This window comes from Peromyscus californicus, unplaced genomic scaffold, assembly GCF_007827085.1.
Source record: "Peromyscus californicus insignis strain IS unplaced genomic scaffold, ASM782708v3 Scaffold_24__1_contigs__length_46423439, whole genome shotgun sequence".
Classification (NCBI taxonomy): domain Eukaryota; kingdom Metazoa; phylum Chordata; class Mammalia; order Rodentia; family Cricetidae; genus Peromyscus; species Peromyscus californicus.
In genome coordinates this window covers 6,935,405-6,961,898 of record NW_026294535.1, presented here as the reverse complement: position 1 = coordinate 6,961,898, position 26,494 = coordinate 6,935,405, and the positions used below count along the sequence as shown (strand labels likewise).

General features: G+C 46.0%; 1 protein-coding gene across 4 annotated transcripts in view; it reads right to left on the bottom strand.

Annotated features, from left to right (window-relative positions):
* Gnptab (N-acetylglucosamine-1-phosphate transferase subunits alpha and beta) overlaps window positions 1-26,494 on the bottom strand; it is a 77,040-nt gene that overhangs the window by 49,059 nt on the left and 1,487 nt on the right. For all 4 annotated transcript variants that reach the window (XR_008221592.1, XM_052753045.1, XM_052753046.1 and 1 more), the window contains exon 2: window positions 10,415-10,500. Coding sequence is in view for 3 of the 4 variants with exons in the window: in XM_052753045.1 (XP_052609005.1) it covers window positions 10,415-10,500 (86 nt within the window). In the remaining variant the exon portion in view is untranslated. The remainder of the gene's footprint in view (window positions 1-10,414; window positions 10,501-26,494) is intronic.

Genomic DNA, 26,494 nt, shown 5'->3' with positions numbered 1-26,494 from the left:
AGATAAAGAGAACTGACTCCTGAAGTTATCTTCTGACCTCCACACATGCACCATGGCAGGCCACCGCCACCATCATACACACAACAACAACCACCACTACCATAGAGGAGAACCTGAGAGACAAAAGTAGCTCCTTAGAGTTCTAGTGGACCAGGGTGTGCCTGATCATCAGACGTGGGTTTCTGTTTGGGTAATGAAAGTTCTGGAACTAAATGGTGATGACAGTTACTCAACACTGTGAATGTATTCGGCGCTACTTTCAACCACACACTCTAAAAACGGCTAAAATGCTAACTTCCGTACGTTTTGCTACAAGAAGAGGTCAAATAGAGTGAGAATAAAGATTATCCGGGAGTAGAGGGTGTGGTCTTAGAACTCAGCTAAGGTTAGATAATCTCACATATCCCATATATGCAGGATCAGCGGAACCAAATGTGGCCAAATACAGAGCGGCAATCAGAAGCTTAGAGAGCAAAACACAGGGAAGACTTGTCCCCAGCAAGGCCTCCGCCTTCTGTGCTCAGACGGCCGCTGGAAGTCCCGCCCTCCTCTTCTTTTCCTTTGTTCCAGCCCTGGACATCTTTCTGATACATTAAATGACTAGCCGGTGGCCTCTCCTATCCGCTACACAGGTCCTTCCTGTGTACAGTCACCACTGTTCCTGGTACAGTCTAGGCTTAGACATCCAACATGCTCAACTGAGCTTGAATGGCTGTGGACTAGCTGGGCCTACTGGCCTTCTTCCTCTTACATATCCATCCTTTTTTATTTATCTGCAGCTCAACAGGAGTCGAAGCTCTAAGCTTTGGCCTTGTCCACCCCACCTCAGAGAGCATCCAGCACGATGGACTGTGCCTGTCTTAGGTCGTTCTGGCCCATGATGGTGGCAACAGGCTCAGCTAAGTTTCTATATTGTTCATTACAGCTAACACACGAAATTTTCCAATTAAATCTGACAAGGGCAGAGGTTATGGCCTTTGATTTTGTTTTTTTGAAAAGGTTTGGCATAATATAAAAAGGCTGTTTGATCCCTCCTGGATTCTTACTTACGTTTTGATTGGCAGGGTGGTACTTTTAATCTTTCTCCTTTTTAAGTGTCTCCTACAGCACATCTGGCAACAACTGGGAGCCACTGAGGTGACTCTACAGGTGTTAATGGCTCTTAGACATCCAACTCATAGCCCTCCACAGGAGGTTATGCATGCCTGGCTTTCTGAAATTCAAAAGGCTACTGACTGATCCTCCCCACCTGGGGTGACTCCCCAGGGATGGACCCTCTTTGAGGGCTAATAGTCAATGAGGTTAACAGCTTGTTTGAAAGCCAACCTAAGACAGGCGTAGTCCAGTTGCTGAGCCCCCCCTTAGGCGGGGTCAACAGGGCCAGAGCAAAGAACTCCAACTCCCGCTCAGCACCCACATAATAAAATAAAAGGGTGGATATGTAGTAGGACAGGTCCATAGGGTTGAGGAAATTGGCTCAAACCAACTGCCAAGGCGTACACATAACATACTTCCTTAAGAGCCAACCTGGAGTCTGCCTGAGGGCCTAGCAACAGGCACTGTCAGAGTTCCTAATCATGCCCAGCCAATGAGGGATGACCATGCAATGCCACCAGATTGGGACACAGCCCGGGTGCTGGGAAGAGGGTATATAAGGCCCTCCCTGTTATTGAAAAAACGAGTCTGCTATTTGCCTTTCATTTAACTCCTGGTGTCTGTGTCATTGACTCCACACCTTCCTACCCCCTCCCCCTGAGGGAGCCATTAGGACCCTGCACCATGCTTCCATCCTCAGCACTGGGGAAAAAGGGCTGAGAATATGGCATTGTAGAAAAAAAAGTAAAGCGTGGAGATGAGCCAGTTTGGAAGTGGAGGAAGAAACACTCCAGGAAGGGCACTCGGGTGTGCCCCGAGGCACACACACACACATCCGGGTATCCAAGAAAGTAGGAGACTGAGTAAACGGAAGAACCTAACTAGAAGTGAAGGTCAGAGAGGTAACAGGGTCCCACAGCTTTGTCTGGAAAATGAGGATGCATATGTGACAGCTGAGTGGTGAAGAGTCACCATTGCTCCTGGTACAGTCAAGGCTTCAAAATCCATCGCTCTTGGGACGACCTGCTTGCTTACGCTCACCATGTAGAGTTAAGAACTTGCAGGACACTCTCTTCTTCTCTTTCCTGCCACCTTTAGTCACTCCTTCCTCCCCCCATCCACCCTTCCTCTTCGGCCCCACTGTCTTGGAAGAGAACTCACTCAAAATATGACGCTCCCACAGCACCATGACACAGACTTACTATTAGTTCTGAACGCTCAGTCTAGCTCCGCTAGTTTCTAGCTAGCTCTTTTAACTGCAACTTTAACCTGTTTCTCTGTATCTGCCTTTGGCCTCAGGGCTTTTTACTGTTCTTTCCTTCTGTATATCTGACTTTCACTGCTTCTCCTGTCTGGATGGCTGGCGGCTGCCTGGCTTCCGGCCCCGGGCATGTCCCTGTTCTCTCATTTCTCCTCCTCGAGAGCCTGGATTTCTACTTCTATTTATTCTCTCGGCATTCCAGCTGCGCCTATCCTTTCTCCTGCCTAGCTATTGGCCATTCAGCTCTTTATCAACCAATCAGGTGCCTGAGGCAGGCAAGGTGAAACAAACGCAGCACATCTTTTTCATAATTAAACAGAGTCAACAAAGCAGCGTAAACAAAGTAACACACCTTTACACAGTTAAAGTAATATCCTGCAGCATAGACAAAGTAACACACCTTTACACAGTTAAAGTGATATCCTGCAGCATAAACAAAGTAACACACCTTTACACAGTTAAAGTGATATCCTGCAGCATAAACAAATGTGACACATCTTTGTCTAGTTAAACTAATATTCCACAATAGCAGGGTTTCTCTGTGTAGCCCTGGCTATCCTATAACTTGCCATGTAGACCAGGCTGGCCTTGAACTCACAGCGCTTCACCTGCCTGTGCCTCCTGAGTGCTGGGATTAAAGGTGTGCACTACCAACTGCCTAGTTTGAAGGGATTCTTAGTGCACTTTACAATCAACAACTTTTTGCTTAGGCATGTATACTTTCCATGACACGTGACAGCACCTGAGGCAGAAGCAGAACTATGTGCATCGTGTGTCCTGCTTTCCTGGTCATGTATTTTCTCTCCTCCATCTCCAGGCTCTCTCCCCACTACTGCAACAATATTCATAGCTTTCCCCTCCAAGTTTTTCCTGCCCAGGTCTTTCCATGGTTCTCAAACAGTAGCTGACTGACAGCTACATGGAGGAGTTTTAAGTGGAGTTTCTAAATGCACAAGTCTAAAGTGGGACCTCAGAATGCTCTTTTCTGAGAGGAAGTTCTCAGCTAATGCAGATGTTGCCAATGAGTGAACAGCCGACTTCTGTAACTGTACTTCACTTCCCCCTACCACACTGCCAGTCCTACATGTAAAATTAGTGAATTTATCTTGTTCACCACTATTTGCTGCCTAGAGTCTAGAACAGTGCCTTGTGCAAGCGGGTTAATATATACTAGTTAGATAAGTAAATAATTCAGTTAAAATTTTTATTATTATTACTATTACTGTTATTTGTATGGGTGTTTTGCCTGCATGTATGTCTATGTATCCTCTATGTGCCTGGTGCCTGCAGAGGCCAGAAGAGGGTGTTAGATCCCATGGAACTGAAGTTACAGGCAACTGTATGCTGCCATTTGGGTGCTGGAAATCAAACCCCAGGCTTTGGGAAGAGCACTCGGGGCTCTTAACCACTGAGCCACCTCTCCAGCCCTAATAACTACAATGTCTTCAGCATACATGTGTGTTGCCCATTAATATCTGACTCAGTATACCCACATATAAATTACTCAGGGTCACTTTAACTCCCAACCTCCCTAATGGTCTTCATTCAGACTAAAATTCTTTTTGTCTTGTGTGTGTGTGTGTACGTGTGTGTGTGTGTGTTGTGTTGCGTGGGTGCTTGTTTCTTTGTATCAGTGACGGCACATGCTCACGTGAGGAGTGCAGAGGACAACTTTGAGGAGTCAGTTCTCACTGATCCACCGATTCGAGACAGGATCTGCCTTTCTGCGACTGTGCACCGCAGGCTAGCTGGGCCACGGTCTGATTCTGTCTCTGCCTCCCATCTCCACTTTAGGGGTGTACTGGGATTACAGACACAAGGCTCCGTCTGACTCTTACATGGATTCTGAGCAACTAAACTCAAGCCATTAGGTTTGTGTGGCAAGCATTTATACAATAATAATAGTAATAATAATAATAATAATAATAATAATAATAAGAAGAAGAAGAAGAAGAAGAAGAAGAAGGAGAAGGAGAAGGAGAAGGAGAAGGAGAAGGAGAAGGAGGAGAAGAAGAAGAAGGAAATGAAGAAGAAGAAAACTTCTTGATGCAATAAATTTTCCAAAGAGAAGGTGGGAAGGGATGGAAGAGGGAATGCATATTCTTTACTTCTCCTGGCAGGGTAATGACTCATTCTTAGTGGGCTTTAATAGAATCAAGAGATCTAGGTAAATGTCCAGCCGAGGAAAACAACCCAAGTCCATAAGTCATGTATCTACTGGCTCTTCAAATGAGCCTGTTACCACACGCCCAGCTTAACACGAGTTAAAACTGAAAACCGGAAAGAGGTCACATGATCAGCTCATGGTCACAAGTCAGTTGTTTTTCCATCAGGCATGGCAGTGATGAGTCTCAGCCTGTAGTTCTAAGCACCAGGCCACGATCTTGGTTTCCAGAGAAGTGAGGCTGTGACTCAGTACAGAAGTGATGGCGACAAAAATGTGATACGATTTGTATTCAAACCCCTGTTTAAAAGTAACCTTTAAAGTCATTTAGTTCCACTGTAGGGGGGAAAAAAAAACCCACAGAATTAAAACAGGATTCACACACAATTTAATACCCACGTTTTACACGTGATGAAAAAAAGCCCTAGAATGAATGAATGGCTGCCTCGAAGTCAGTAGCAGTGGATGATAGACAGTTGCTTGTTACTAACAGAGACTGGGACTGCCTTTTCATTCAGAGCAAATGACACTAATAAAAACTGTACAGGAACTAACAAAAGAACAGCAGCTTTCAATGAACATTACACTGTTGGGGAATATTATTATTATTATTTCTTTTTTTTGGTTTTTTGAGACAGGGTTTCTCTGTGTAGCTTTGCGCCTTTTCCTGGAACTCACTTGGTAGTCCAGGCTGGCCTCGAACTCACGGTGGCGCACGCCTTTAATCCCAGCACTCGGGAGGTAGAGCCAGGGGAATATTATTTTAAGCTGTGTTACTTTTTGTTTATGTTGCATTTGTTTAACTCTGTGAAGCTGTGTTACTGTGACTGTCTAAAACAACTGATGGTCTAAATAAAGAGCTGAACAGCCAATAACAAGGCAGGAGACAGGATAGGCGGGGCTGCCAGGCAGAGAGAATATATAGGAGGAGAAATCTGGGCGGAAGATGGGGCAAGAGAAGGAGGAGGACTCCAGAGGTCAATCATCCAGCTACACAACAGGCCATGGAGTAAGAGTAAAAGTAAGATTATAGAAGAAAAGGGGAAAGCCCAGAGGCAAAAGGTAAACGAGATAATTTAAAGTTAAGAGAAGCTGGCTAGAAACAAGCCAAGCTAAGATCAGGCATTTATAATTAAGAATAAGCCTTCATGTGTGATTTATTTGGGAGCTGGGTGGCGGGCGCCCCCCAAAAAGTAAAAACAACAACAACATTACATTGCTTGATGCAACCTAAAAATAGTAGAAACATTAGTCACAAGGATTTTAGGCTGCAATCCCAGCATTTGGGAGGCTGAGGCAGGATTCTGAATGCAAGGCCAGACTGGACTACATAGTGGGACCTGCTTCAAAAATAAATAAATAAATGACCAAGATAAAAAAACAAATTCTGCGGAGAGCTGGGTAGGGTGGTGCACATCTTTAATCCCAGCACTCGAGGGGGGTGGGTAGAGGCAGGCAGATATTTTTGTGTTTGAGGATAGCCTGGTCTACACAGCAAGTTCCAGGTCAGCCAAAGCTGTATCTGCTTATCTCCGCCTCCCCAGCACTGGGATTCACAGTTGTGTACCTGGCTATTTGACCTAGGTGCTGGGGATCACTCTGGGTTCCTGCACTTACTTGCAAGCACATTACCAACAGATTCATCTCTGAAGCCCAGAAACTGTATTTTCTAGGCAGTAACAACAGAATTTAGAGAGAGGCATTATTGTAATTCTGAAAATCTCTATTCTGCTCATCTTACAGCTTCTGGTTTCAATCTGTTTACATAGAACACTTTGGTTATCCAACCAAAAGGGAAAAGTTTTTAAAGAAAACTTCCATTCACACAGAGTGGAAGTTGGGGGGGGGGCATCTTTTAATAGCTTTTTCAGACAATACTTTATATCCTTCTCTGACACTAAAAACAAAATCAACCATAGGGACTTCAGGGCTAGCTGCAGCGTGGAATCTGAAAACACACAGGAGACTTCTGGGGTTTTACATTAAAACGCATTGGCCTTTCTTGCACTTTGAACAGCTCGATTATTAATGCAAGATTCTGTAACATCACATGCTGGAAAACAACAGCTTACACAGTCACGTGGATCTGCCAAATGTTGATACGTTTTATTAATCTCCTTATGTAATGTCAACAAATGTGGCTCGGGCGATGAGACCAAACTTACTCACAAAAGCATGGTGAAGCTGTTACTGTCACCATGTTGGAAGCAAGGTCTACACACCTGAAAACGCAAATGTTACCGTTACCAATAAATATTATTATTTGTTTTTCTTGAAATGACAAGACCACCTTGTTCATTGACAAAAAAATAACTAAATCTGAGGAATCACACTACTGTTTATCCTATCAAGTATCACGAGTTACCATGAAAAAGACGGCTTGTTGACGGCCCCGCCCCTTGCTAGTCACTGCAAACCCTGGTGGCGAGGACAAGGGAGAGCTGGCAGGCTGACCAACCCTACAACTACCTAGGCCCAGAACCACGGTTAGGAGTCGGCTCACCCCAACATCCGCCCCATCTGTGAACTGCTGGAGCACATGAAGGGACCGATCCTGCAGACCCAAAGCTGCGGGATCTCCATGACACAGGGTCACAACAGGATAAACAAAAGGAGCTCCAGTGAGGATCCAGTATTGGTGGTGTAGCAGGAGCCAGACGCCTGGAACCAGACCAATGAATGACTCTTTGCAATGAACACTTGCAAGTAAAGATGTGTGGACGAAAGAAAGGGTTTACTTCATAACTCACTGTGTCACACTACAGCTTCCATGACGAGAATGATTTTCCCTTCTCTCTTTTTTTTCTCTTGAATTTTATTTTGTTTTACTGGGGGGGGGGGGGAGGGGGAGGCTGCAAGGGCAGAAGGGATAGGGAAATGAATGGGAGGGAGATGTATGATGTGAAAGACACAAAGAATAAATTAAAAGAAGGAGGGGGAAAAAGGATGGCTAGTTGAACTTGGGACTCACCGGCCCAACGGCTTTTACTTAAGCAATCACCGCGTTGTCCATACGAGCATCAGCTAGAGCAGTGGTTTTCAACCTTCCTAACGCCGTGACCCTTTAATACAGTTCTTCATGTTGTGATGACCCCCAACCATAACATTATTTTGTTGCTACTTCACAACTGTGATTTGGCTACTGTCATGAATCATAATGTAAATATCTGATAGGCAGGATATCTGATATGCCACCCCCAAAGGGGTCATGACCCACACAGGTTGAGAAACATTGATCCAGGGTATTAGAAAGATATACACTCAAGGATCAACACGTAACCGGCTGACAATTGTTACTGCTTCATCATGAGCATTTATAAACAGAACCATCCTGTTCTGTTCCCTTTAAGCAATGCAGTGACAAAAAATATTAGGGTGTAAGCAATTCCACACACTATTGCTTTTATACCATTCACTAATGCATACTTTTTAAAAAGCAAGTAAGATTATGAAAGATCTTGTATTTCATTGAGCCCCTGAGGTCTTGGGAAGCCTGAGTGTCTGAAAAGTGCAGCTCTGAAGACCCTAAGGATGGCTGTCCTTCCCTTACTTTGATTACATACGATCTCCCCTCTCACTGTCACCCCAGATACACACCTCTCCATGTCTGGAACGGGGAAATCTGAGAGTCAGTCTTTGGGAAAGGGATACCGCTGACAATTAGAGTACGCTACAGACCAAAGCAAAAAGTGAAAGCTTGGGCTGGAGCAGGGATGGCTGTCATGAGGAGCTGAGTTCAGCTCCCCAGCACCTTTGTGAATATCCAGCTGCGGCAACCTGTTATCTCAGCTGGAGGGAGAGACAGGAGTATCACTGGTGAGGTTCCCTGGCATTCACCTGCCAGCCAGGCAAGCCAAATCGGCAAGCTCCATGTTCAGAGAGTGACTTGTCTCTAAAAAAAAAGACTAAAAAGAAACACACACACACACACACACACACACACACACACACACACACACACACACACACTGCTTCTCTAAACCATTTCCAACACAGATATACATTGCTGTTATGATATAAAATGTTTTACTTGGGCTGGGGAGTTGGCTCAGCAGTCATCTTGCAGAGGACCTGGGTTGGGTTCCTAGTACCCACTTCAGACAGCTCACAACCACCTGAAACTCCAGTTTGGGAGAATCTGACACCCTCTTCTGGCCTCCATGGGCACCCACATGCAATTGCACATAGCCACATACAAACATATAATTAAAAATAAAATAAACATTTAAATAGTAGTTGTCTAGACCAAAAAAAAAAAAAAAAAGACCTATGTGATTCATTTTGTCTGAAGAAGAGATGTAGGACACTTGGGGTGGGGAAATTGCCTCTATTCTGAGGCCTGGCTTATGAAGGAGAGAATCTCCAAGAGTAAGAATAAAGACAGCATTTCACCGGGAAGCTTCACCTAAACAGAGGAAGACCCAGACACTGAGGCTACTGGTACCTCAGAGGCAACAAGATGGGGTGACCAAGTGCAGGTCCAGCCCTGGCAGTCACTATGGGTGTGTCTTGGTGGGCAGAGCGCTGTTAAGCTGGTCAGCACTCACAACTGGTCGTGTAGTGGTGACCAGCGCTCACAACTGGTTGTGTAGTGGTGACCAGCACACACTGCTGGCTGTGTAGTGGTGACCAGCGCTCACAGCTGGTTGTGTAGTGGTGACCAGCACACACTGCTGGTTGTGTAGTGGTGACCAGCGCTCACAGCTGGTTGTGTAGTGGTGACCAGCACACACTGCTGGTTGTGTAGTGGTGACCAGCGCTCACAGCTGGTTGTGTAGTGGTGACCAGCGCTCACAGCTGGTTGTGTAGTGGTGACCAGCACACACTGCTGGTCGTGTAGTGGTGACCAGCGCTCACAGCTGGTTGTGTGGTGGTGACCAGCGCTCACAACTGGTTGTGTGGGTGGTGACCAGCGCTCACAGCTGGTTGTGTGGTGGTGACCAGCACACACAGCTGGTTGTGTAGTGGTGACCAGTGCTCACCAGCTGGTTGTGTGGTGGTGACCAGCGCTCACAGCTGGTTGTGTGGTGGTGACCAGCGCTCACAGCTGGTTGTGTAATGGTGACCTAGTTTCCTATGATGGATGAAAGTTTCTGTACCTCACAGAGCTGCAAAGAGAAAAACGAGCCCTTGCAGCTTGGTCTCTTCAACCTTGCAAGGCAAGATTGTTTCCTGGGGTCAAGAATTTTCACCTACAAAATAGGATCAACTAGCTGGTTTCTGCAGGCGGGTGTATATATTCTGAAACATCTGAAACCATATCCATGTGAACTGAGGTTCCCGGAACAAAGTCACACCTCCATTAAAGATTCTACATGGATAATTGACCGCTCGGAACCATCTGACTGTAGAGTTAAAATGCTGCAGGTTCAGAGCCCAATTCTCTCGGGCTATTTTTTAATATTCCTAATAGCCGTCCAGTGCTCACCTCTGCATCAGAGCTAAGATCCTTGTTGCCACCAAGTGAGAGACACTGAAAACGTATTAACAGACCACTAGCTTCCACCAATCCAAAAGCCAGGAATGCCATCATCTGAACCTATTGCAGAGATTCCCCCCAATTTTCTGTAACCCACTCTCCTGATGTTGCTATCAATATGCTTTAAAAAAATGCATTTATGATTTTCTTTTGCTACATAACTAGAAAAACGTCATCACCCCATTTTCACATAGGAACATATTACTTGGCACAATTCGAATCCATACTCCTGGCCACATATATTTGCCTCAAAAGTAAATTATTTCTTATTCCCTTAGAGGTGAGAGACGTGTTTTGTGTTGACATAAACAGCCTGGACAGATCTCTTTAAACAACCGCCATATTTAAAACATGAAGGAACTCATGGCTTATTCTTTAAATTCAAATAAAAGATACTCTACGAAGTAACTCTCACCGATTCTGAAAGGATTTCCCAGCAATATTGTCTCTGTAGGAATCAAACAAAACATGGTATTGATCCCGGCTCCATTCCAGAACCACCTAGAATAAAAAGAAAAAGAAAAATGCCAATACTTTTTCTGTGCATCAAAAACTAACAGTTCAATACAAAAGTTCGCTTCAGTTCATAAACAACTGCTCAAGAAGCACGTTTGAGCAGTCCAAAGCGCCCACCCACTCCATGTCTGCCCCACACCAGACACCCTGCTCAGGCCAGTAAATAAGCTACAACTGTGGCTTGGATCTCTGAGAAGACTTAGGATCTCACTGGCCTTGGGATGGGGTCTGGGAATACAAAACATTGAAAAGGAAATGATGTTTGAATAGGATCTTGATGGAGGATGAGAAAGGGACATTGTCAGCTAGTTGGAAGAATACATTTGGGGCAGGTTGTCTGAGGGCAGCTGTGTAGTTGAGCAGAGCGTGGGTACCATGAGAGACAGATATCAGGAGAGAAGAGAAGCTAGGCCAGGAGGCTGGGCCCTGACTATGACGTGCTCGCCATGCATGGGTTAACAGAAGCTGGAGGACTGCAAGGCAGCCTATGCCCACCTCAAGTCTGGGGAGGGTTCTCCTCGGAGCCCCTAAGAACACCAACGGTAGAAGAGGCTGACATGATCTGGAGGACGACCTTACTACCTGAGGCTTCCACCGACAGCCTTGCTATTCAGAAGATAAGACGCTGCTGATGGATGCTCCACAGACATACCCAAACATAGACTGGTTTTCCTCCATTCCCTCAACACTGAACAACTCCGTTCCTCTTCCTTGCAAACACCTTACCTCTGAGTACTTGCTCTAGGCCCCGTCAACTCTCATCTCATGGCCTTTCCTCCTTTCTCTTTTCCTTTCGGTAGGATTTTGCCTACTGGTGCGCAAACACATTCTAGGGTCTCTGGAAAGCCTACCCTTTACAATCCTTCTAGCTGATCACTCTTTATCAAATCCTTTCTATCTTCCAAAGTCACCTCTATTCTTCTAGAACCCTCAGCCCTCCCCAACCTCACTTCTGCCCCCCCCCCACCTCACTTCTTCCCTCCCAACCTCACTTCTGCCCCCCTGTGCCCCATTTCAGTAGCCTATCAAGGCTCTATGCCATCAAGTCCAATGACAATTGCTGGGTCTCAACCTTGAGTCTTGAGAGTTGACCATCTCCTCCCTCTAGAAGCACTTCCTTCTCTCCCTCTATCATCTGGTGGCTTGTCATCATCTATCCAGTTTCTAAATGTCTCTTCATTCTGTCCATTCTGGAATGGTCTCCTTCCTGCCACACACCTTCTGGCTTCATGTTCCTTCTCTGTCAAGGTGTAATGGCTATTCATGGATTTGAGGCTGTAGGATTCCCAGTCTTTGGATTCATTCCAGCCAGCAAAAAGGAAAGAAGCAAAAAGGCATGCTTCTTCTTCAGAGACTTCTTTGAAAATGCACCTACTACTTCTCTTTTCCTTGGCTTAGTTTTGTCACCAGAGCTGGCTATAGGGAGGGTTGTGTGTCCCATGACACATGGTCGTTTATGTTCATGGTCTCCAGATACTTCAAGACCTGGTCTTTGCCTACCTTTACAGCCTCTTTCACTCAGACCCCTCACAAGAACCAGGAATCAATGTCCTCATTTAATGTATTTATTTACAAACATCAGTGAGGGTATGGTGTACCTAACTGCAGGTCTGCATAGAAGAATAAGGTAAGATCCCCAACTTCAAGGAACTATGTATGGTTGGTTCTTTTCCATAATTCATAAATGTGTAATTGGCAAACAAGAATCATATATACTTATGATATTTACTATGCTTTAAAAGATGCATACATTGTGATTAAATCAAACTAACTGATATATCTACCATCTCACATATTTTTGTGATGAGAACATTCAGGATGTACTCTCTTAACAATTTATTACAGTTTAAAAATTTTGTGCATTAGCAAGTATGTGGAGATCAGAGGACAGCTTGTAGGAGTCAGTCCTCTCCTACCATGTGGGTCCCTGAATCAAACTCAGGTCATCAACCATCTTGCCAGCCATCAGCAATTTTTAAGTATCAAACGTATGACTATTAATCATAGTCACAAAGCTGTACCATGGGTCTCAGAATTCACTCCTCCTTGCCGAACTCTGTGTACTTTGGCCAATATCTCTCTACAATCGATTTTTTAGAATGGAAGTTGATTGCACCTCCAACTGCCCTGAGGATAGACTGCCAACCCCTTCTAGGAAAAAAGCACCAAGAAAGGCTTCCTCGAGGAAGCTAGGTTTCAGTGCTAAGGAGCAGAGTCTTCCTAAGGGCAGTCAGAGAGCAAAGGGCACGTCAGAGGGTTCTAATACCGGACTGGATGGAGGAGTGAAGGAGAGGAGGAGAATTCATGGCGGTTGTTAGATTTCGGGGTACTTCTAATGCAGCGAGTTAAAGAGGTGGTGGCCATTTGGTGACACAGGAGGAGCAGGTGGAGTGATGGGGGCTGGTGAGATCCAGGATCCTGTTACCATCATGGCGACTGAAGTTAAACATGCACATCCTCCATCTGTCCTATCACACAGAACCAAACCCTTAGCTATAAAAGGTCATCTGCCCTGTAAAATACAGGTATGCCAATTCTCAACAGCATAGGCTGCGTGATATCAATTTATTAAGTACAAACATAGCAATTCTCTATCAGTACCTCTGTGTAGTCTGCCACGGTCATTTTTTAAAACCAATCACAAAAAAATTAGGCTAGGAAAATTGTTCTTGGCTAGTGGGGTGCCCAGAAGATGCAGCAGGTGGAAGGGAGGGCGCATAATCTCACCAAGGAGGGGTCAAACTCAGCTGACATGTTTTATATTTCCTTCAAGTGCCTGCTCACACCAGAAAGACCAACCTCACCAACTTCCGAGTGCTCTGACATATTAGTCAAACAATTCTCTATTCCCCAGTTCAATCCAAATGCTCCCTTCTCTGCTCCAAGGAACTTTTATCTTGACTGCTGACTTGGAAATTAGCCACCTACTGTCTGTAGTACTCCATGCCTGACTGTTAGCTTTGCTGTTTTTAATCTTTAAAAAAAGATTTATTTTTGCCTGCATGTATGTCTGTACACCACATTCATGTAGTGCCTCTGGAGGCCAGAAGAGGCTGTCAGATCCCTAGGTCCCCTGGAAGAATAGCCACTACTCTTAAATGTTGAGCCACCTCTACAGACCCAGCCATGTTCTTACTTACCTTTTCTCCTGTGTTAGCCAGGCATGTTAGAAATCTTATTAAACAGAGCATAGCTTCTGGAACCTTCATTATTGTAATGGCAAGATACTTAGAGTCTCTATTATATGGCACTAATGCAAATTAAAAATTTATAGCTGGGCGGTGGTGGCGCACGCATTTAATCCCAGTACTCGGGAGGCAGAGCCAGGGGGATCTCTGTGCATTCAAGGCCAGCCTGGTCTACAGAGCGAGCGAGTTCCAGGACAGGCACCAAAACTACACAGAAAAACCCTGTCTCGAAATAACCAAAATAAATAAATAGATAGATAGATAAACAAACAAACAAACAAACAAATAAATAAATAAATAAATAAATAAATAATTTATGTGGAGGAGCTGGAGACCTAGTTCAGGGTTTAAGAGTACTGGCTGCTCTTCCAGAGGATCCAGGTTCAATTCCCAGCACTCACATGGCAGTTCACAATTGTCTATAATCTAGTTCCAAGGGATCCAACACCCTCACACAGGCATGAATGCAGACAGAACACCAATGCACATAAAAGAAAATTAAATAAAATCTTAAAAAAAAAAAAAACAACAGATCACTTGGATCTGTCCTTAAAAAAATTTATACTGGAAATTAGTGTCACTTTTTACAGATGAAACACTAGATTTGTCACTTGAAGCTTCTACTCCAGACACCTCAATCTGTGGGTTGTGACCCTCTTTGGGGTCACATATCAGATATCATGCATATCAAATATTTACATTATGATTCATAGCAGTAGCAAAATTACAGTTATGAAGTAGCAACGAAAATAATGTTATGGTTGGGGGGGTCACCACAACATGAGGAACTATCTTAAAGGGTCACAGCATTAGGAAGGTTGAGAACCACTGCTCTAAACCAGTTTCCTCAGAATATTTACTTTTCTCTTCCATCAGGGTGCTTTGTTGGTAAAATCTGAGATTAGATAAACTACAATACTATTTACGAAAATGATCTGACATACTATATAATATTACTAGTTTAAAAAAAAAAGCATAAATACTGCTGGGTGGTGGTGGCACACACCTTTATTCCCAGCACTCAGGAGGCAGAGGCAGGCAGATCTCTGTGAGTTCCAGGCCAGCCTGGTCTACAGAGTGAGATCCAGGACAGGCACCCAAACTACATGGAGAAACCCTGTCTCGAAAAACAAAACAAAACTATAAATACCTTTAGAAGGAGGCTTGTTCTATCAGGTAAAAATGCTTGTGCGTGCGTGCGTGCGTGCGTGCGTGTGTGTGTGTGTGTGTGTGTGTGTGTGTGTGTGTGTGTGTATCAACATGGGATATCTCTCCCTCGGTTGCTCTGTCTTGATTTTTGAGGCAGAGTCTCTCATTAAGTTTGGAGCTCACCTATTCTCCTAGACGGGATAGCTACCCAGCTCTGGTAGGTAGCCCCTGTCTCCAGCTCTCTCTCCAGCCCCGGGACTGGAGAACCACGCATCTGCACTCCTTTTAATGTGGGTGCTGATGACTCAGGCTTGCAGAGCGGGCCCTTCACTGACTGGGCCATCTTCTACCGCCCACGTCTCCTGCTTCTAGGATTCTATTTTAATAATCATGGCCTTCATAATCAGTTGCTGCTCCGCTTTTACAAGATGGCAGCCGAAGCTAGTCTGCGCCTTTTCGAATCCCTGTGACACGATGGCACCTGTGAGGCAGATGTCACAGGCACCCTCCCTTCTTGGCCGGAGGACTGAACTTGTGCCACCTGCCTCTGGCTTTGCCCAGGCTGCTCCCTCAGACTTACCTGCAGTTGGCTTGTAAAATACACACTGATGAATGGAGCCATTCACCAGTTCTGAAACTGATGTTTACCTAACACACCAGGCATCCAGTGACCCAGAACTAGTTCCCTGAGATAGCCATAAACGGCCACAATTACATAAAAAGTGTATGGTTTTATTCTGTCCTTACAGTTGCTAAAATTCTCATGAACCCAAACAGGGCAGGAACCTGGAGGCAGGAGCTGATGCAGGGGCCATGGAGGGGTGCTGCTCACTGGCTTGCTCCCCATGGCTGCCTCAGCCTGCTTTCATTCTTTTTTTCTTTCTTGGTTTTAAATCGCATGGCTTTCCGTCTGATCACAGAATGCGGCCCCCCTCTGTCAGAATGAGACTTAGTCTGTAGGATGTCTCTGAGATCCTTTCTTCCTGCTCGATGTGCTGCTCGTGTGAGTCACCCACAAGCTGACAAGTCACCTGCACCACAAGATTGGAACAAACTGCCCCAAGACCGGAGGAATTTAAAAAAGGCATACTGTGAACACACATCACCCGCCACAAATACTGGTTTGTTACATTCTAGAAGGAACTAGAGAAGACGCCGACATAGTAATTACAAAAGTGCAAGACATATTAATACGGTACCTGCTCCTCTGCTATCCCACGAACATAAGAGAGCACACCCAGGCAATCCCTGTGAGCTTTTCTGCTATCTCTGGGGAACAATTGACAAGCATCGGCTGAGAGAGCGGGTCTCTCACTTCTGCCTACGTGAGCATCACAGACAGAAAAGCTCCCCAGAGGGGACATATGGCACTTCATTAGTATTTATTGGATGCTCTCCACTGAGCACTTTTGCAAGCTGCCTCGTAGACATCTGACACCTCCTTTAAGTCACCTGTCCTCACCAGGCTTCATCACAATCAGTGTCTTAGTTAGGGTTTCTGCTACTGTGATGGAACACCATGGCCAAAGCAAAGGAACATGTGTTTTTGGCTTACATTTCCACATCATTGTTATTCACTGAAGGATGTCAGGACAGGAACTCAAACAGGGCAGGAACCTGGAGGCAGGAGCTGATGCAGAAGCCATGGAGGGGTGCTACTTATTGGCTTGCCCATTATGGCTTGCTCAGCCTGCTTTCTTATAGAACCCAGGACCACACCATGGGCTGGCCCTCCCCCTTCAATCACTAATTCAGAAGATGCCTTAGGGCCAGATCTTACGGAGACATTTTCTCAATGGAGGATCACTCCTCCAAGATGACTCTGGCTTGTGTCAAATTGATATAAAACCAGCCAGTACAATCAGTGAACAAAAATAGGTTTTGATGCTCACATCCTTCAACAGATCCTCACAGAACACCTGCCTTTGTGGACTGGGAGCACTGATTGTTTTCCTTACTTTTGTTGATCAAGACGTCAGTGGAGTGGCTGGCAAGCATGCAGATGAACTGGTGACCGGGCCTCCTAAGCGTTCCCAGTTTACCCACTTCTTTTTTGGTTTTTGTTTGTTTGTTTGTTTTTTGTTTTTCAAGACAGAGTTTCTCTGGGCAGCCCTGGCTGTCCTGGAACTCAATCTGTATGTAGCCCAGGCTGGCCTCGAACTCAGAGATCCACCCAGCCCTGCCTCCCGAGTGCTGGAATTAAAGGTGTACACCGCCACCCGCCCGTCTACCCGCTTCTTTCTGCCCTCCCACCAGCCTAGTCCAAGACTCCTGCAGACCACCCTGCCTGCAGCCATCCTCCCTCTCCTATTCAGGGTTTCTCAATTCTTCTACCACTGATAAGGCGGGGTCTTGTTGGGGGAGGGGGCGGTTATCATCACTTAGCATTCCATTTAGTATTCCTGGGCCTCAACTACTAGAAGCCAGTACAAAACAACCTTTAATAGTACCAGGTGCAGGGGGGGGGAAGAGGGGTCACCACAGCTACTCCAGTCACCCAGGTGCAGGGGGAAGGTCTCCACAGCTACTCCAGTCATCCTTGTATCAACTTTGTCTTCCTTTCTGTCTCCTGCCACAAGGGCCTTTGTTTGTTTACTTTGTGTGTGGAGGGGCATGTGAATTCTCCAGCAGGTACGTAGAGGGCAGAGCACAACTTGTAGGAATCTAGGAATCTGTTCTCTGCGTCCACCACTGGAGTCCTGGGACTCAAACTCGGGTCACCAGAGCCTCAGCGACAGACACCTTTCCTCTCGGACCCATTTCACTGGCCCCTTCGTTTATCCTTCGGATTATCTCCCGATGTTGAGGCCTTTACTATTTCTTTGGTTGAGAAACGGTGGTTTCTCGATATCAGCAGCACTGCATTGGGCCTGGATAACTCTTTGCTGTGGGGGATTGTCCTGTATATTAGCAGAATTCTTTGGCTTCTACACATTAAAGCCAACAGCACTATTTCATTCCAGGCCCAGCCATGACGATCTAAACTGTCCCACACGCTGTGAAACATCCCCTGGGAGAAACAGCACCACCAGCAGCCGAAAGTGAATGGCTGAAACAGCCCTGGCCTCCTCCGTCCTCTGCCTGAGTACTTCTGGCCCTTCCACAGCATCAATAAAGCCATCTAGACGCAGGCCACCGGGCAAGTCTATTCTCACTGCTGGTCTCTCCCACCGCACCCTCTCTACCTCTTTGGAGCGCTGCTCACAATTGTGATGAAGTAGCATTTAATGTCTCACTGCACAAGTTCCTCTGTCAGCAGGAACCACGGCTTCTCCTTGCCTGTTGTGCCCCCAGGGGCCTGGTTAGGTATTTCCTAACAGAATGAACGAGCCAGGCCTTCTGTGGGGACGGCAGCGTTTTAAGGTTACCGAGATGCTGTCTCTGACCCCAGGAACGGAATGGGAAGTTAAGTTTTATCTCCCGAGCAAGGTAGATTAACTGGCAGTTGCGCCGAGAAGCTGCTGTGCACGTAAAAACAAGCATTTCTTCTCAAGTACCCAATACAAGAAACCACATTCCAGGGCCAAGTGAGTAATGGACCCAAACACAAACAAAGCTCCCTACGAAGTAGAGGGAAATTCATCCTCATCGTGGTATAAAGATGCAGAGGCGAGAGAGGATTCGGCAACAGCGGCTCCCCCTCATCCGGGGACTCCGACAGAAACCGTTCCCACCTCCCCAACCCTGGGGAAAGACTTCAGTGGGATCACCAACAGGGCTCACAACCGTGCATGTCCTCAAGGCCACCTCTGCCTCACACCTGTATAAAGGGCTGTCATCTGCTCTCAGGAGGAGGTGGAAGTTGATACCCAGAATCAGCTCACCCTCCCGAGCTGGAGCCAGAGGTGGGGTGTGCCATGTAGCAGAAGTAGGTCACGCACAAGACAGAACCTCACAGTAGGCCCCCGCCCCCACCCCGCAAGAGTCAGAGGCTAAGATTAAAAAGCTCCCGGAGGCAACGGAAGGAGTTACCAACCCATCTAAATGAAAGTGGTATTTGGTCTCAGCAGGGTGACCAAGCCACAGCTCCAAGTGTGGTGGGAGGAGTGGCCTCAGAACACAATTGGCAAGCCTGAGGTCTTCACACTTCCATAGGAAGGACTTCCTGCCCTGTTTCCTGGCTGTCTTCTGCACGCTCGCTCACTGGGTTAGGAAAGACAGAGGCCCACAAACCCATCTCTTTCCTCAATTTTGGGTTTGCTGTCTGTTGCAGGCCTAGCTAGGGGAGGCACAAAGCCTCAATTTGAGGCTCTGGAATCTGTTATTCCCCGAGATCGGCCACCCTAATGCTGAAGTGATATTAAGAGTTTGCAATCTGAAGTGACCACAGAAATTTGTGACCAGGCTGGCTTCGAACACCAAGATCTGCCTATTCCGGCTCCCCACTGCTGGAATTACAGGTGTACACCACCATGCCCAGGCCAACAGAGAAGTTTTTGTTACCAATGAGCAATACCCATCTTGGGCCCAACTGACAGCCCACGATATTCATCCGGACAAGCACAGTTAACGGCCTGGCCTTTGTTTCTTCTTCTTTCATCAAGAAACTTCACTCCTGCGTAATACAAATGCCTGGGTGTTCTTTCAGGCATAAGGTTGTATGATGCAATCAGTAACAACGCCCGGGAAGAATTTAGGTCTCGGACGCGTTCTTCCTCCATTTCTGGGAGAGCTCTGGTGCCCCGGTGGAAGCCCAGGCTACTGCATTCTCCCCCGCCCACACACTGTGTCTGGGCCTGGGGGTGGGAAGAACACCATGATAGGGGAGTGTGAGGTAGGTGACTAGTTAGCTGTAAATCCTAGCATTTAAGACACAGGAGCAGGCCGGGCGGTGGTGGCACATGCCTTTAATCCCAGCACTCGGGAGCCAGAGCCAGGCGGATCTGTGAGTTCGAGGCCAGCCTGGGCTACCAAGTGAGTTCCAGGAGAGGCGCAAAGCTACACAGAGAAATCCTGTCTCGAAAAACAAACAAACAAACAAACAAACAAAGACACAGGAGCAGTGAGAGAGGGGAAGGGAAGGGGAGGGGAGAGGAGGGGAAGGGAAGGGGAGGGGAGAGGAGGGGAAGGGAGGCGGAGCTGCTGCAGATAGAGCAATTCTCTACAGACACCTATTGTCTGCTAGAGGTCAGGAGGTCAGGAAATCTTGCTTTCACAACCTACTAAAATTCATTAATAAAAAGAACAGACTCCAAAGTTGACCAAATGCAACTATGAAGTTGCTACATATGTTATTCTCTGAATCACTGCTGGAAGATCTATGGTGTACCCTTGAGCCGGATTTAGCCAGGCCCCGGGATAATATACCCATACAAGAATACAAACTTTACAGATACTTTCCATGCGAACAGCCCAAGACTATATCTACAAGATAAAGGGCAAACAGTTATCACCAGCGTAAACGAAGGGCAAGGAAAGAAAATGGGTTTGAACTGCAGCTGGTATCTCGGACATGTGTCGCTCTGGCCAATCTTTGATAAGAGTGTGATATCTGTTCTCAGGGTAGCCTTCTCAGATCATGTGGTTCAGCTGTGACTCCCAGGCCCACCCAGGCCCGAGGCTCTGCAGATGATTCGGATGGCTGACAGGGGTTTCCCTAGGGCAAGTGTGGCAGGCCCTACAGAGAGAGGCTTCTGCAGTCACTAGCCAGGCAGAAGGGAAGCTGGAGGCCACACCTGTTTGGGGTAGGCTGTCTGAGGGAGTTGAAGAACAGGAAGGAATGAAGAACAGGAAGAAATCATTCAAGCACCTTGATCCAACCTGCCAGAGGTTTAGCCTGTCCAGTTACACCAGCTAATAAGCTCTTTAAAAAAAAAAAAAAAAAAACAACCAGGTCTGAGTTGGAATATGTCACTAGCAACCCAGTACTACTGTTGACAACCAGCAGCCATTTCCAGTGACCAGGGATTCAAAATGCAAAGGGATCACACTTTTCCACCCAGCCTCGGCTCAGCTACTCCAAACCGTCTTTCTGTCCAAAGCATTCTTTCCTTCCCTTTGCCCTCCGTTATGAGGCCACCCTAAGGCTTGTGCCTCCTGCAAAGGTCTCTGAGGCTCCTCAAAAAGGTTTCAACTAGTGATTTTTCTTCCCTTAAACTAAGCTGTTATTGACATATTGAATTCCCTTTTCCCCTCACACTCTCACATGGTTTTATGTGTGCAGTGGCCTCCTCTCCCCAGCCTGAGCTAAACCTATGTGCAGGGTGTGTGCATCCTAACAGCAGGCCTCCGGTGTCTAGGAAAATTTCCTAGAACAAAAATGAATTTCAGGACATGAAAATGGACAAGTTACAGTCACAGTTTATCATATTTGAAAACACACCATATATCAGGGTAGAAAACTTACCTTCACTGAAAATGAGGTTAAAAGGATGCTAGTTAAAAACCACCCTTCATCCGTCCGTCCGTCCAACCATCCATCCAACCATAAGCTCCAGAATTTACTTGGCACCTTCTGGTCAATAAACGTTTTCCATTTACCGAGAGTTGAGCAGTGATTGAGACACAGTCTCTGCTCGGCCAATTAACTAGGCTCTGATAGTAGTAAAGGTCTTTCCCGAAAGAAAGACATTTTTAAAGAAAAGTTCTATGTGATCCCTAACGTTTTCTCCATAGCACAAATTCCAGTAAGATTATGGTTCATGATTCTTTTTTATCTTTAGTGCTGTGTGTGTGTGTGTGTGTGTGTGTGTGTGTGTGTGTGTGTGTGTGTGTGTGTGTAAGTCAGAGAGTAACTGTAAGGAGCTGATTCTCTCCTACAGCCTTTCCATGAGTTTCAGGGATCTAGCTCAGGCTGTTGCCCAAACACTACCCCTTGAGCCATACGGCCAGCCAGTTCAGGTTTCCTGTGTGAACTGCCCAATAAATGTACATAAAGGCACGTTTTTGTTTGGTTGTTTTTTTTTTGTTTTTGTTTTTCGAAACAGGATTTCTCTGTGTAACCTTGGCTGTCCTGGAACTCAATTTACAGACCAGGCTGGCCTTGAACTCACAGAGATCCACCTGCCTCTGCCTCAGGGGTGCTGGGATTAAAGGCGTGAGCCACCACTCCCGGCCTAAATGTAAATGTACATTCCTGAACGTTAAAAGAATGGGAGGGAGAGGCCCTGAATAGGTTGGCTAGCAGTTTTGAAGCCATTTTATTGTTTTAGCTGCCTTTGCTTTCTTTTTTGGGTTGTTTTGTTTTGTTTTTGAGACAGGGTTTCTCTGTGTAGTTTTGGAGCCTGTCCTGGATCTCACTCTGTAGACCAGGCTGGCCTTGAACTCACAGAGATTCACCTGGCTCTGCCTCCCAAGTGCTGGGATAAAAGGCGTGCGCCACCACCGCCCGGCTGCTGCTGCTTTTGTTTTGTGAGACACGATTGTCTCACTCCATAGCCCTGGCTGACCAGCAATTTACAATATAGACCAGGCTGGCCTCACACTCAAGAGATCTACTTGCCTGTCTCCCAGGTGCTATAGGATTAAAGGCATACCCCACCATTCCTAGCAAAACAACTAGTTTTCCATAAAACATCTGATGGCAAAAATAAATCATAAAGCTGTGAGAGAGAGCCCCAAACCCACAGGATCAGCTGGGAATAACTCATTTGGGGCACTGTTGAGAATTAGCTTGTGTAGGGCATGGACTGTGCCCTCAGATGGGTCTCCTTCTGTTCACTTTTATTTTATTTTATTTCATTATTTTTTACCTCTGACCAAGAACACACTAAAAACCTAACAGTTTAATCAGGAAACCAATGAAAAATAAACATGGTCACACACACACACACACACACACACACACACACACTTCTTTCCTGAAATTGGACCAGTTAAGAAACTAGTCGCCAAGGTAACTTGAGCTGGACCCGGTTTTCAATCCTCTTTATCATGGAAAAAGAGTACTTCATTAATACAAAAACATGACCTTCAAGAGACAAACCAAAGAACAGGGAGATAAGGGGGAAATTCTTGTACACAGGAGCAGACTTAACTGAGCCTATTGACTTTCTTAGGTGAATTAATTTCGTTTCCACGCTTAGTTCCCCGAAGAAAGTGATATGTTCCCAAGTAAGACAAGGCGCACATACAAATACCCACGTATCGGTGATCTGCAACCTTCCATTCACAACCCTAAAATCCAAAATGCTCCAAACACCAGCTCTGCTTCTGTCCCTCACTTGGCAGCATACTTGACCTGCCTTGAACTCATTTGGTGGTAAAACCTGACCTAACTGACATGAGACTATTTATAGTCATTATTTTCCTCATGGAGTATAAATATTCATGTACTTCACTATAGAGAGTGCAGGCATTTGATGGTAAGATAAAGCAGTAGCTGTGGAAGTTTCAGGAAAGGGTGTGTAGATTTGTATAGAAAATGATGATAGGCCTGAAATACATTCTTACCTCAAGAGCATACATGTCTTACGACACATAATAGCAACTATAATAAGACAGAACAAACACTAATGTTAAAGCCAAAAGTTTTCCTTTTCCTTTGAGTCAAAAGTCTCACTGTGTAGCCCAGGCTAACCTCTAAAGCTCAGCCCTCCTGCCTGTCTCCTGAGTGCTAACATTACAGTCATGTTATACCATACAAAGCAGAATCAAGCGTTTCTGAATTACGGGCACAGTTGATCTAGATTCTTTGAAGGATTCTTAAGGTCACAGTCTAGTGCTCTGACTTACAAGAAACTAGGACTCTCAGACTCACATGACTTACAACAAACAAGTTAGTTCCTGCTACCTTCACCCATGACCTGCCCGGTCCTAAAGAGACTAGGGACAAATGGCCAAGTGTGGTGCGGATTAGCATGCTCACCTCCAGGCTCTCTCAGCACAAGTACCTGTTAGGAAGTACGTGCTGACATCCCGGCTCCCCTCAGCTCTTCTCACCCGCCCCTACATTAATTTCTCCAGCTCCCGGCTTCCTTCCCTTCCCCCAGCTTCCTCTCATTCCTATACAACCCTGCCATTTCGGCCATGCGTTAGCTCGCTCTTTCTCTTCCTCTCCGACCTCCTCTGGTGGCCTGGGTCAATCTACTGGCCATGTTCAGTCTACTACTTTCTCTCTCTCTGATCTGGACTCTTCCAGATGCCTCTGGATACACTCTCCCTCACAGCTACAACAAACACCTCTTCACCATACCTGAGAGATGTGTCATTTCATTCAGACCAGGATGTCCCCCTATGAGGGCTCACCCTCTAGACTGTCACCTCTGGATCCAGCTGTGTGCCTCTATTTTATGAGAATTCCCAAGGGTTTCCCAGAAAGTACTTGGCTCGATTTAGAGGGGAAAATAAATTACTTAGTAGATACCTCCTTTGATTTTATTTTTCCTCAAAATTTGGGCCAGTGTTCAAATGGCTTCTTAAAATGCAACCACCTGGGGCTGGGGAGAGCGCTTCATTAGTACAGCGCTTGCTGACATGCACTGAGCCTGGTGCAGATCCGGCGCCAGCAAGGTGTCTCACAACTGTAATCCCAGCACTAGGGAGGTCGAAGCAGGAAAATCAGAAAGAAGTTCAAGGTCATCCTCGGTACGTATGGAATTGGAGGCTAGCCTGGGGTACATGTGATCCTGTCTCAAGCACACAGGGTGGGGGCACTCCAGCAGAGAGAGGCTGGAGAGATGGCGAAGCAGTTCAAGAGCATGTACTGCTCTTCCAGCAGACTGGAGTTTGGACCCCAGCACACATACTGAACTGCTCACATCACCTGTCACTCTCCAGCTCCAGGGGATCTTACACACACACACACACACACACACACACACACACACACACACACACACAAATAAAATAGTTTTTAAAAAATACCCACATTACCTCTAACACTAAGAGGGGAAAACAATGAACTCACAATTTAATGATTTTCTTAACCGTTATATGCAATGATAACTAGTTAACAAGTTGGTGCTATATATATATAACCATATGATAACATTGAGAGTAGCATTATCTATGACGGTTCAACAATGGCTTGTTACGGGCTACCAACCGAATGAAGGGCTTCAGACACTTAACTCCCCCTAGCAACCCTGGTAAGAATATGTTCTTAACGCCGGGCGGTGGTGGCGCACGCCTTTAATCCCAGCACTCGGGAGCCAGAGGCAGGAGGATCTTTGTGCGTTCAAGGCCAGCCTGGGCTACAGAGTGAGTTCCAGGAAAGGCGCAAAGCTACACAGAGAAACCCTGTCTCGAAAAACAAAAAAACAAAACAACAACAACAACAAAAAAAAGTTCTTGCCTCGATTTTGAAGAAAAGGAAGCTTAGAGAGGTTAGATTGCTTTTCCCAAATCAGACGAGCAAAGTGTGGGCTGCTTGAGAAACCATCAAGCGCTGGGGGTGCAGTTCTGGGGGGTTCAGTCCCCCAGAGGAAGGGGAGGACGCAGTGATGTAATGAGACAGCTTAGGGATAAGGGCATGTGCTGCCAAACCTGAGGACCTGAGTTTGATCCCTGGGAACCACGAGGTGGAGAGAGAGAGAGGGAACCACACGCACAATGTGACACAGGTGTACCCACCCACATAACAGGCACATAACATAAATAAATGTAATGAAAATCTTTTTTTAAAAAGACTAGAAAGTGTTATTATGACTAGGGCACCAAAGCCAACTGTCTTAACTTTGAAGCAAATGTCTGCCATGAATTAGCTGTGTTAGCGTATGCAAATACCGCAGTTGCATAACCAGTAAAGTGGGTAAAATTATAATAACTATCCCTATCAGACGATAGTGTGAAGAATAAATTAGTATGTAAGGCAATCAAGAGAATGCCTAGTAAGGACTATGTTCGTTATTATCATGGTTATGATTAGCTGGAACCGTCAGTCAAACCCACATTCCATCTACCCAGCCCTCCTGCCTCTCCTCCACTGCTCTGTGTAAGCACACCACAGACCTGACACGCTACTCTTCGTTCTCTTATTTAATCTGAACTTTAAGATCTGTGCCCACAAACCGGGCATTGTGGCGCACACCTTCAATCCCACCGCTCTGGATACAGAGGCAGGTGGATCTCTGTGAGTACAAGGCCAGCCTGGTCTACATAGGGAGTTCCAGGCCAACCATGGGCTACACAGCGAGACTCTATCTCAAAATAAAATAAAATAAAAATGTATGGGAGACTTCAAGGCTGTAGCAAATGTATTTTATGTTGTGGTTAATAAACTGCGCTCCCTTAAAAATCAACCAGATTGAAAACATAACCTGGTGACCTCAGCATTCGGCAGGGCTGAGTCGGGAAGACTGCAAACTTCTGGTTAGCCCAAGCAACTCAGTTCAGACTATTTTAAAAACAAAGTCACCCAGAAGCAGTCAGATACTAACATGAAGTTACAACACATGAAATAAAGACAGACTAGAGGTCAGTGCAATACTAAGAAAACATCCCACAATTACAAGCCCACCTGCAAGACTGTTTTTTTCTAGTTCCCTAGAACCACTAAAAACACACTTAGACATGCCATATAATTCAGCCTGTCACTAAACACACGCTTAGTCCGCATACAGTGGCAATGCCTGGTGCTGGGCTTGCGCTAGAGTTACAGACCGCATTTAAACAGATAGCCCCTCCTCTACAGATCTTACAGTGTGGGTGCCGTGGGCACGCGTGTGTATTGTGGCGTTTTATAAAGCCATCCTGTTCATTTT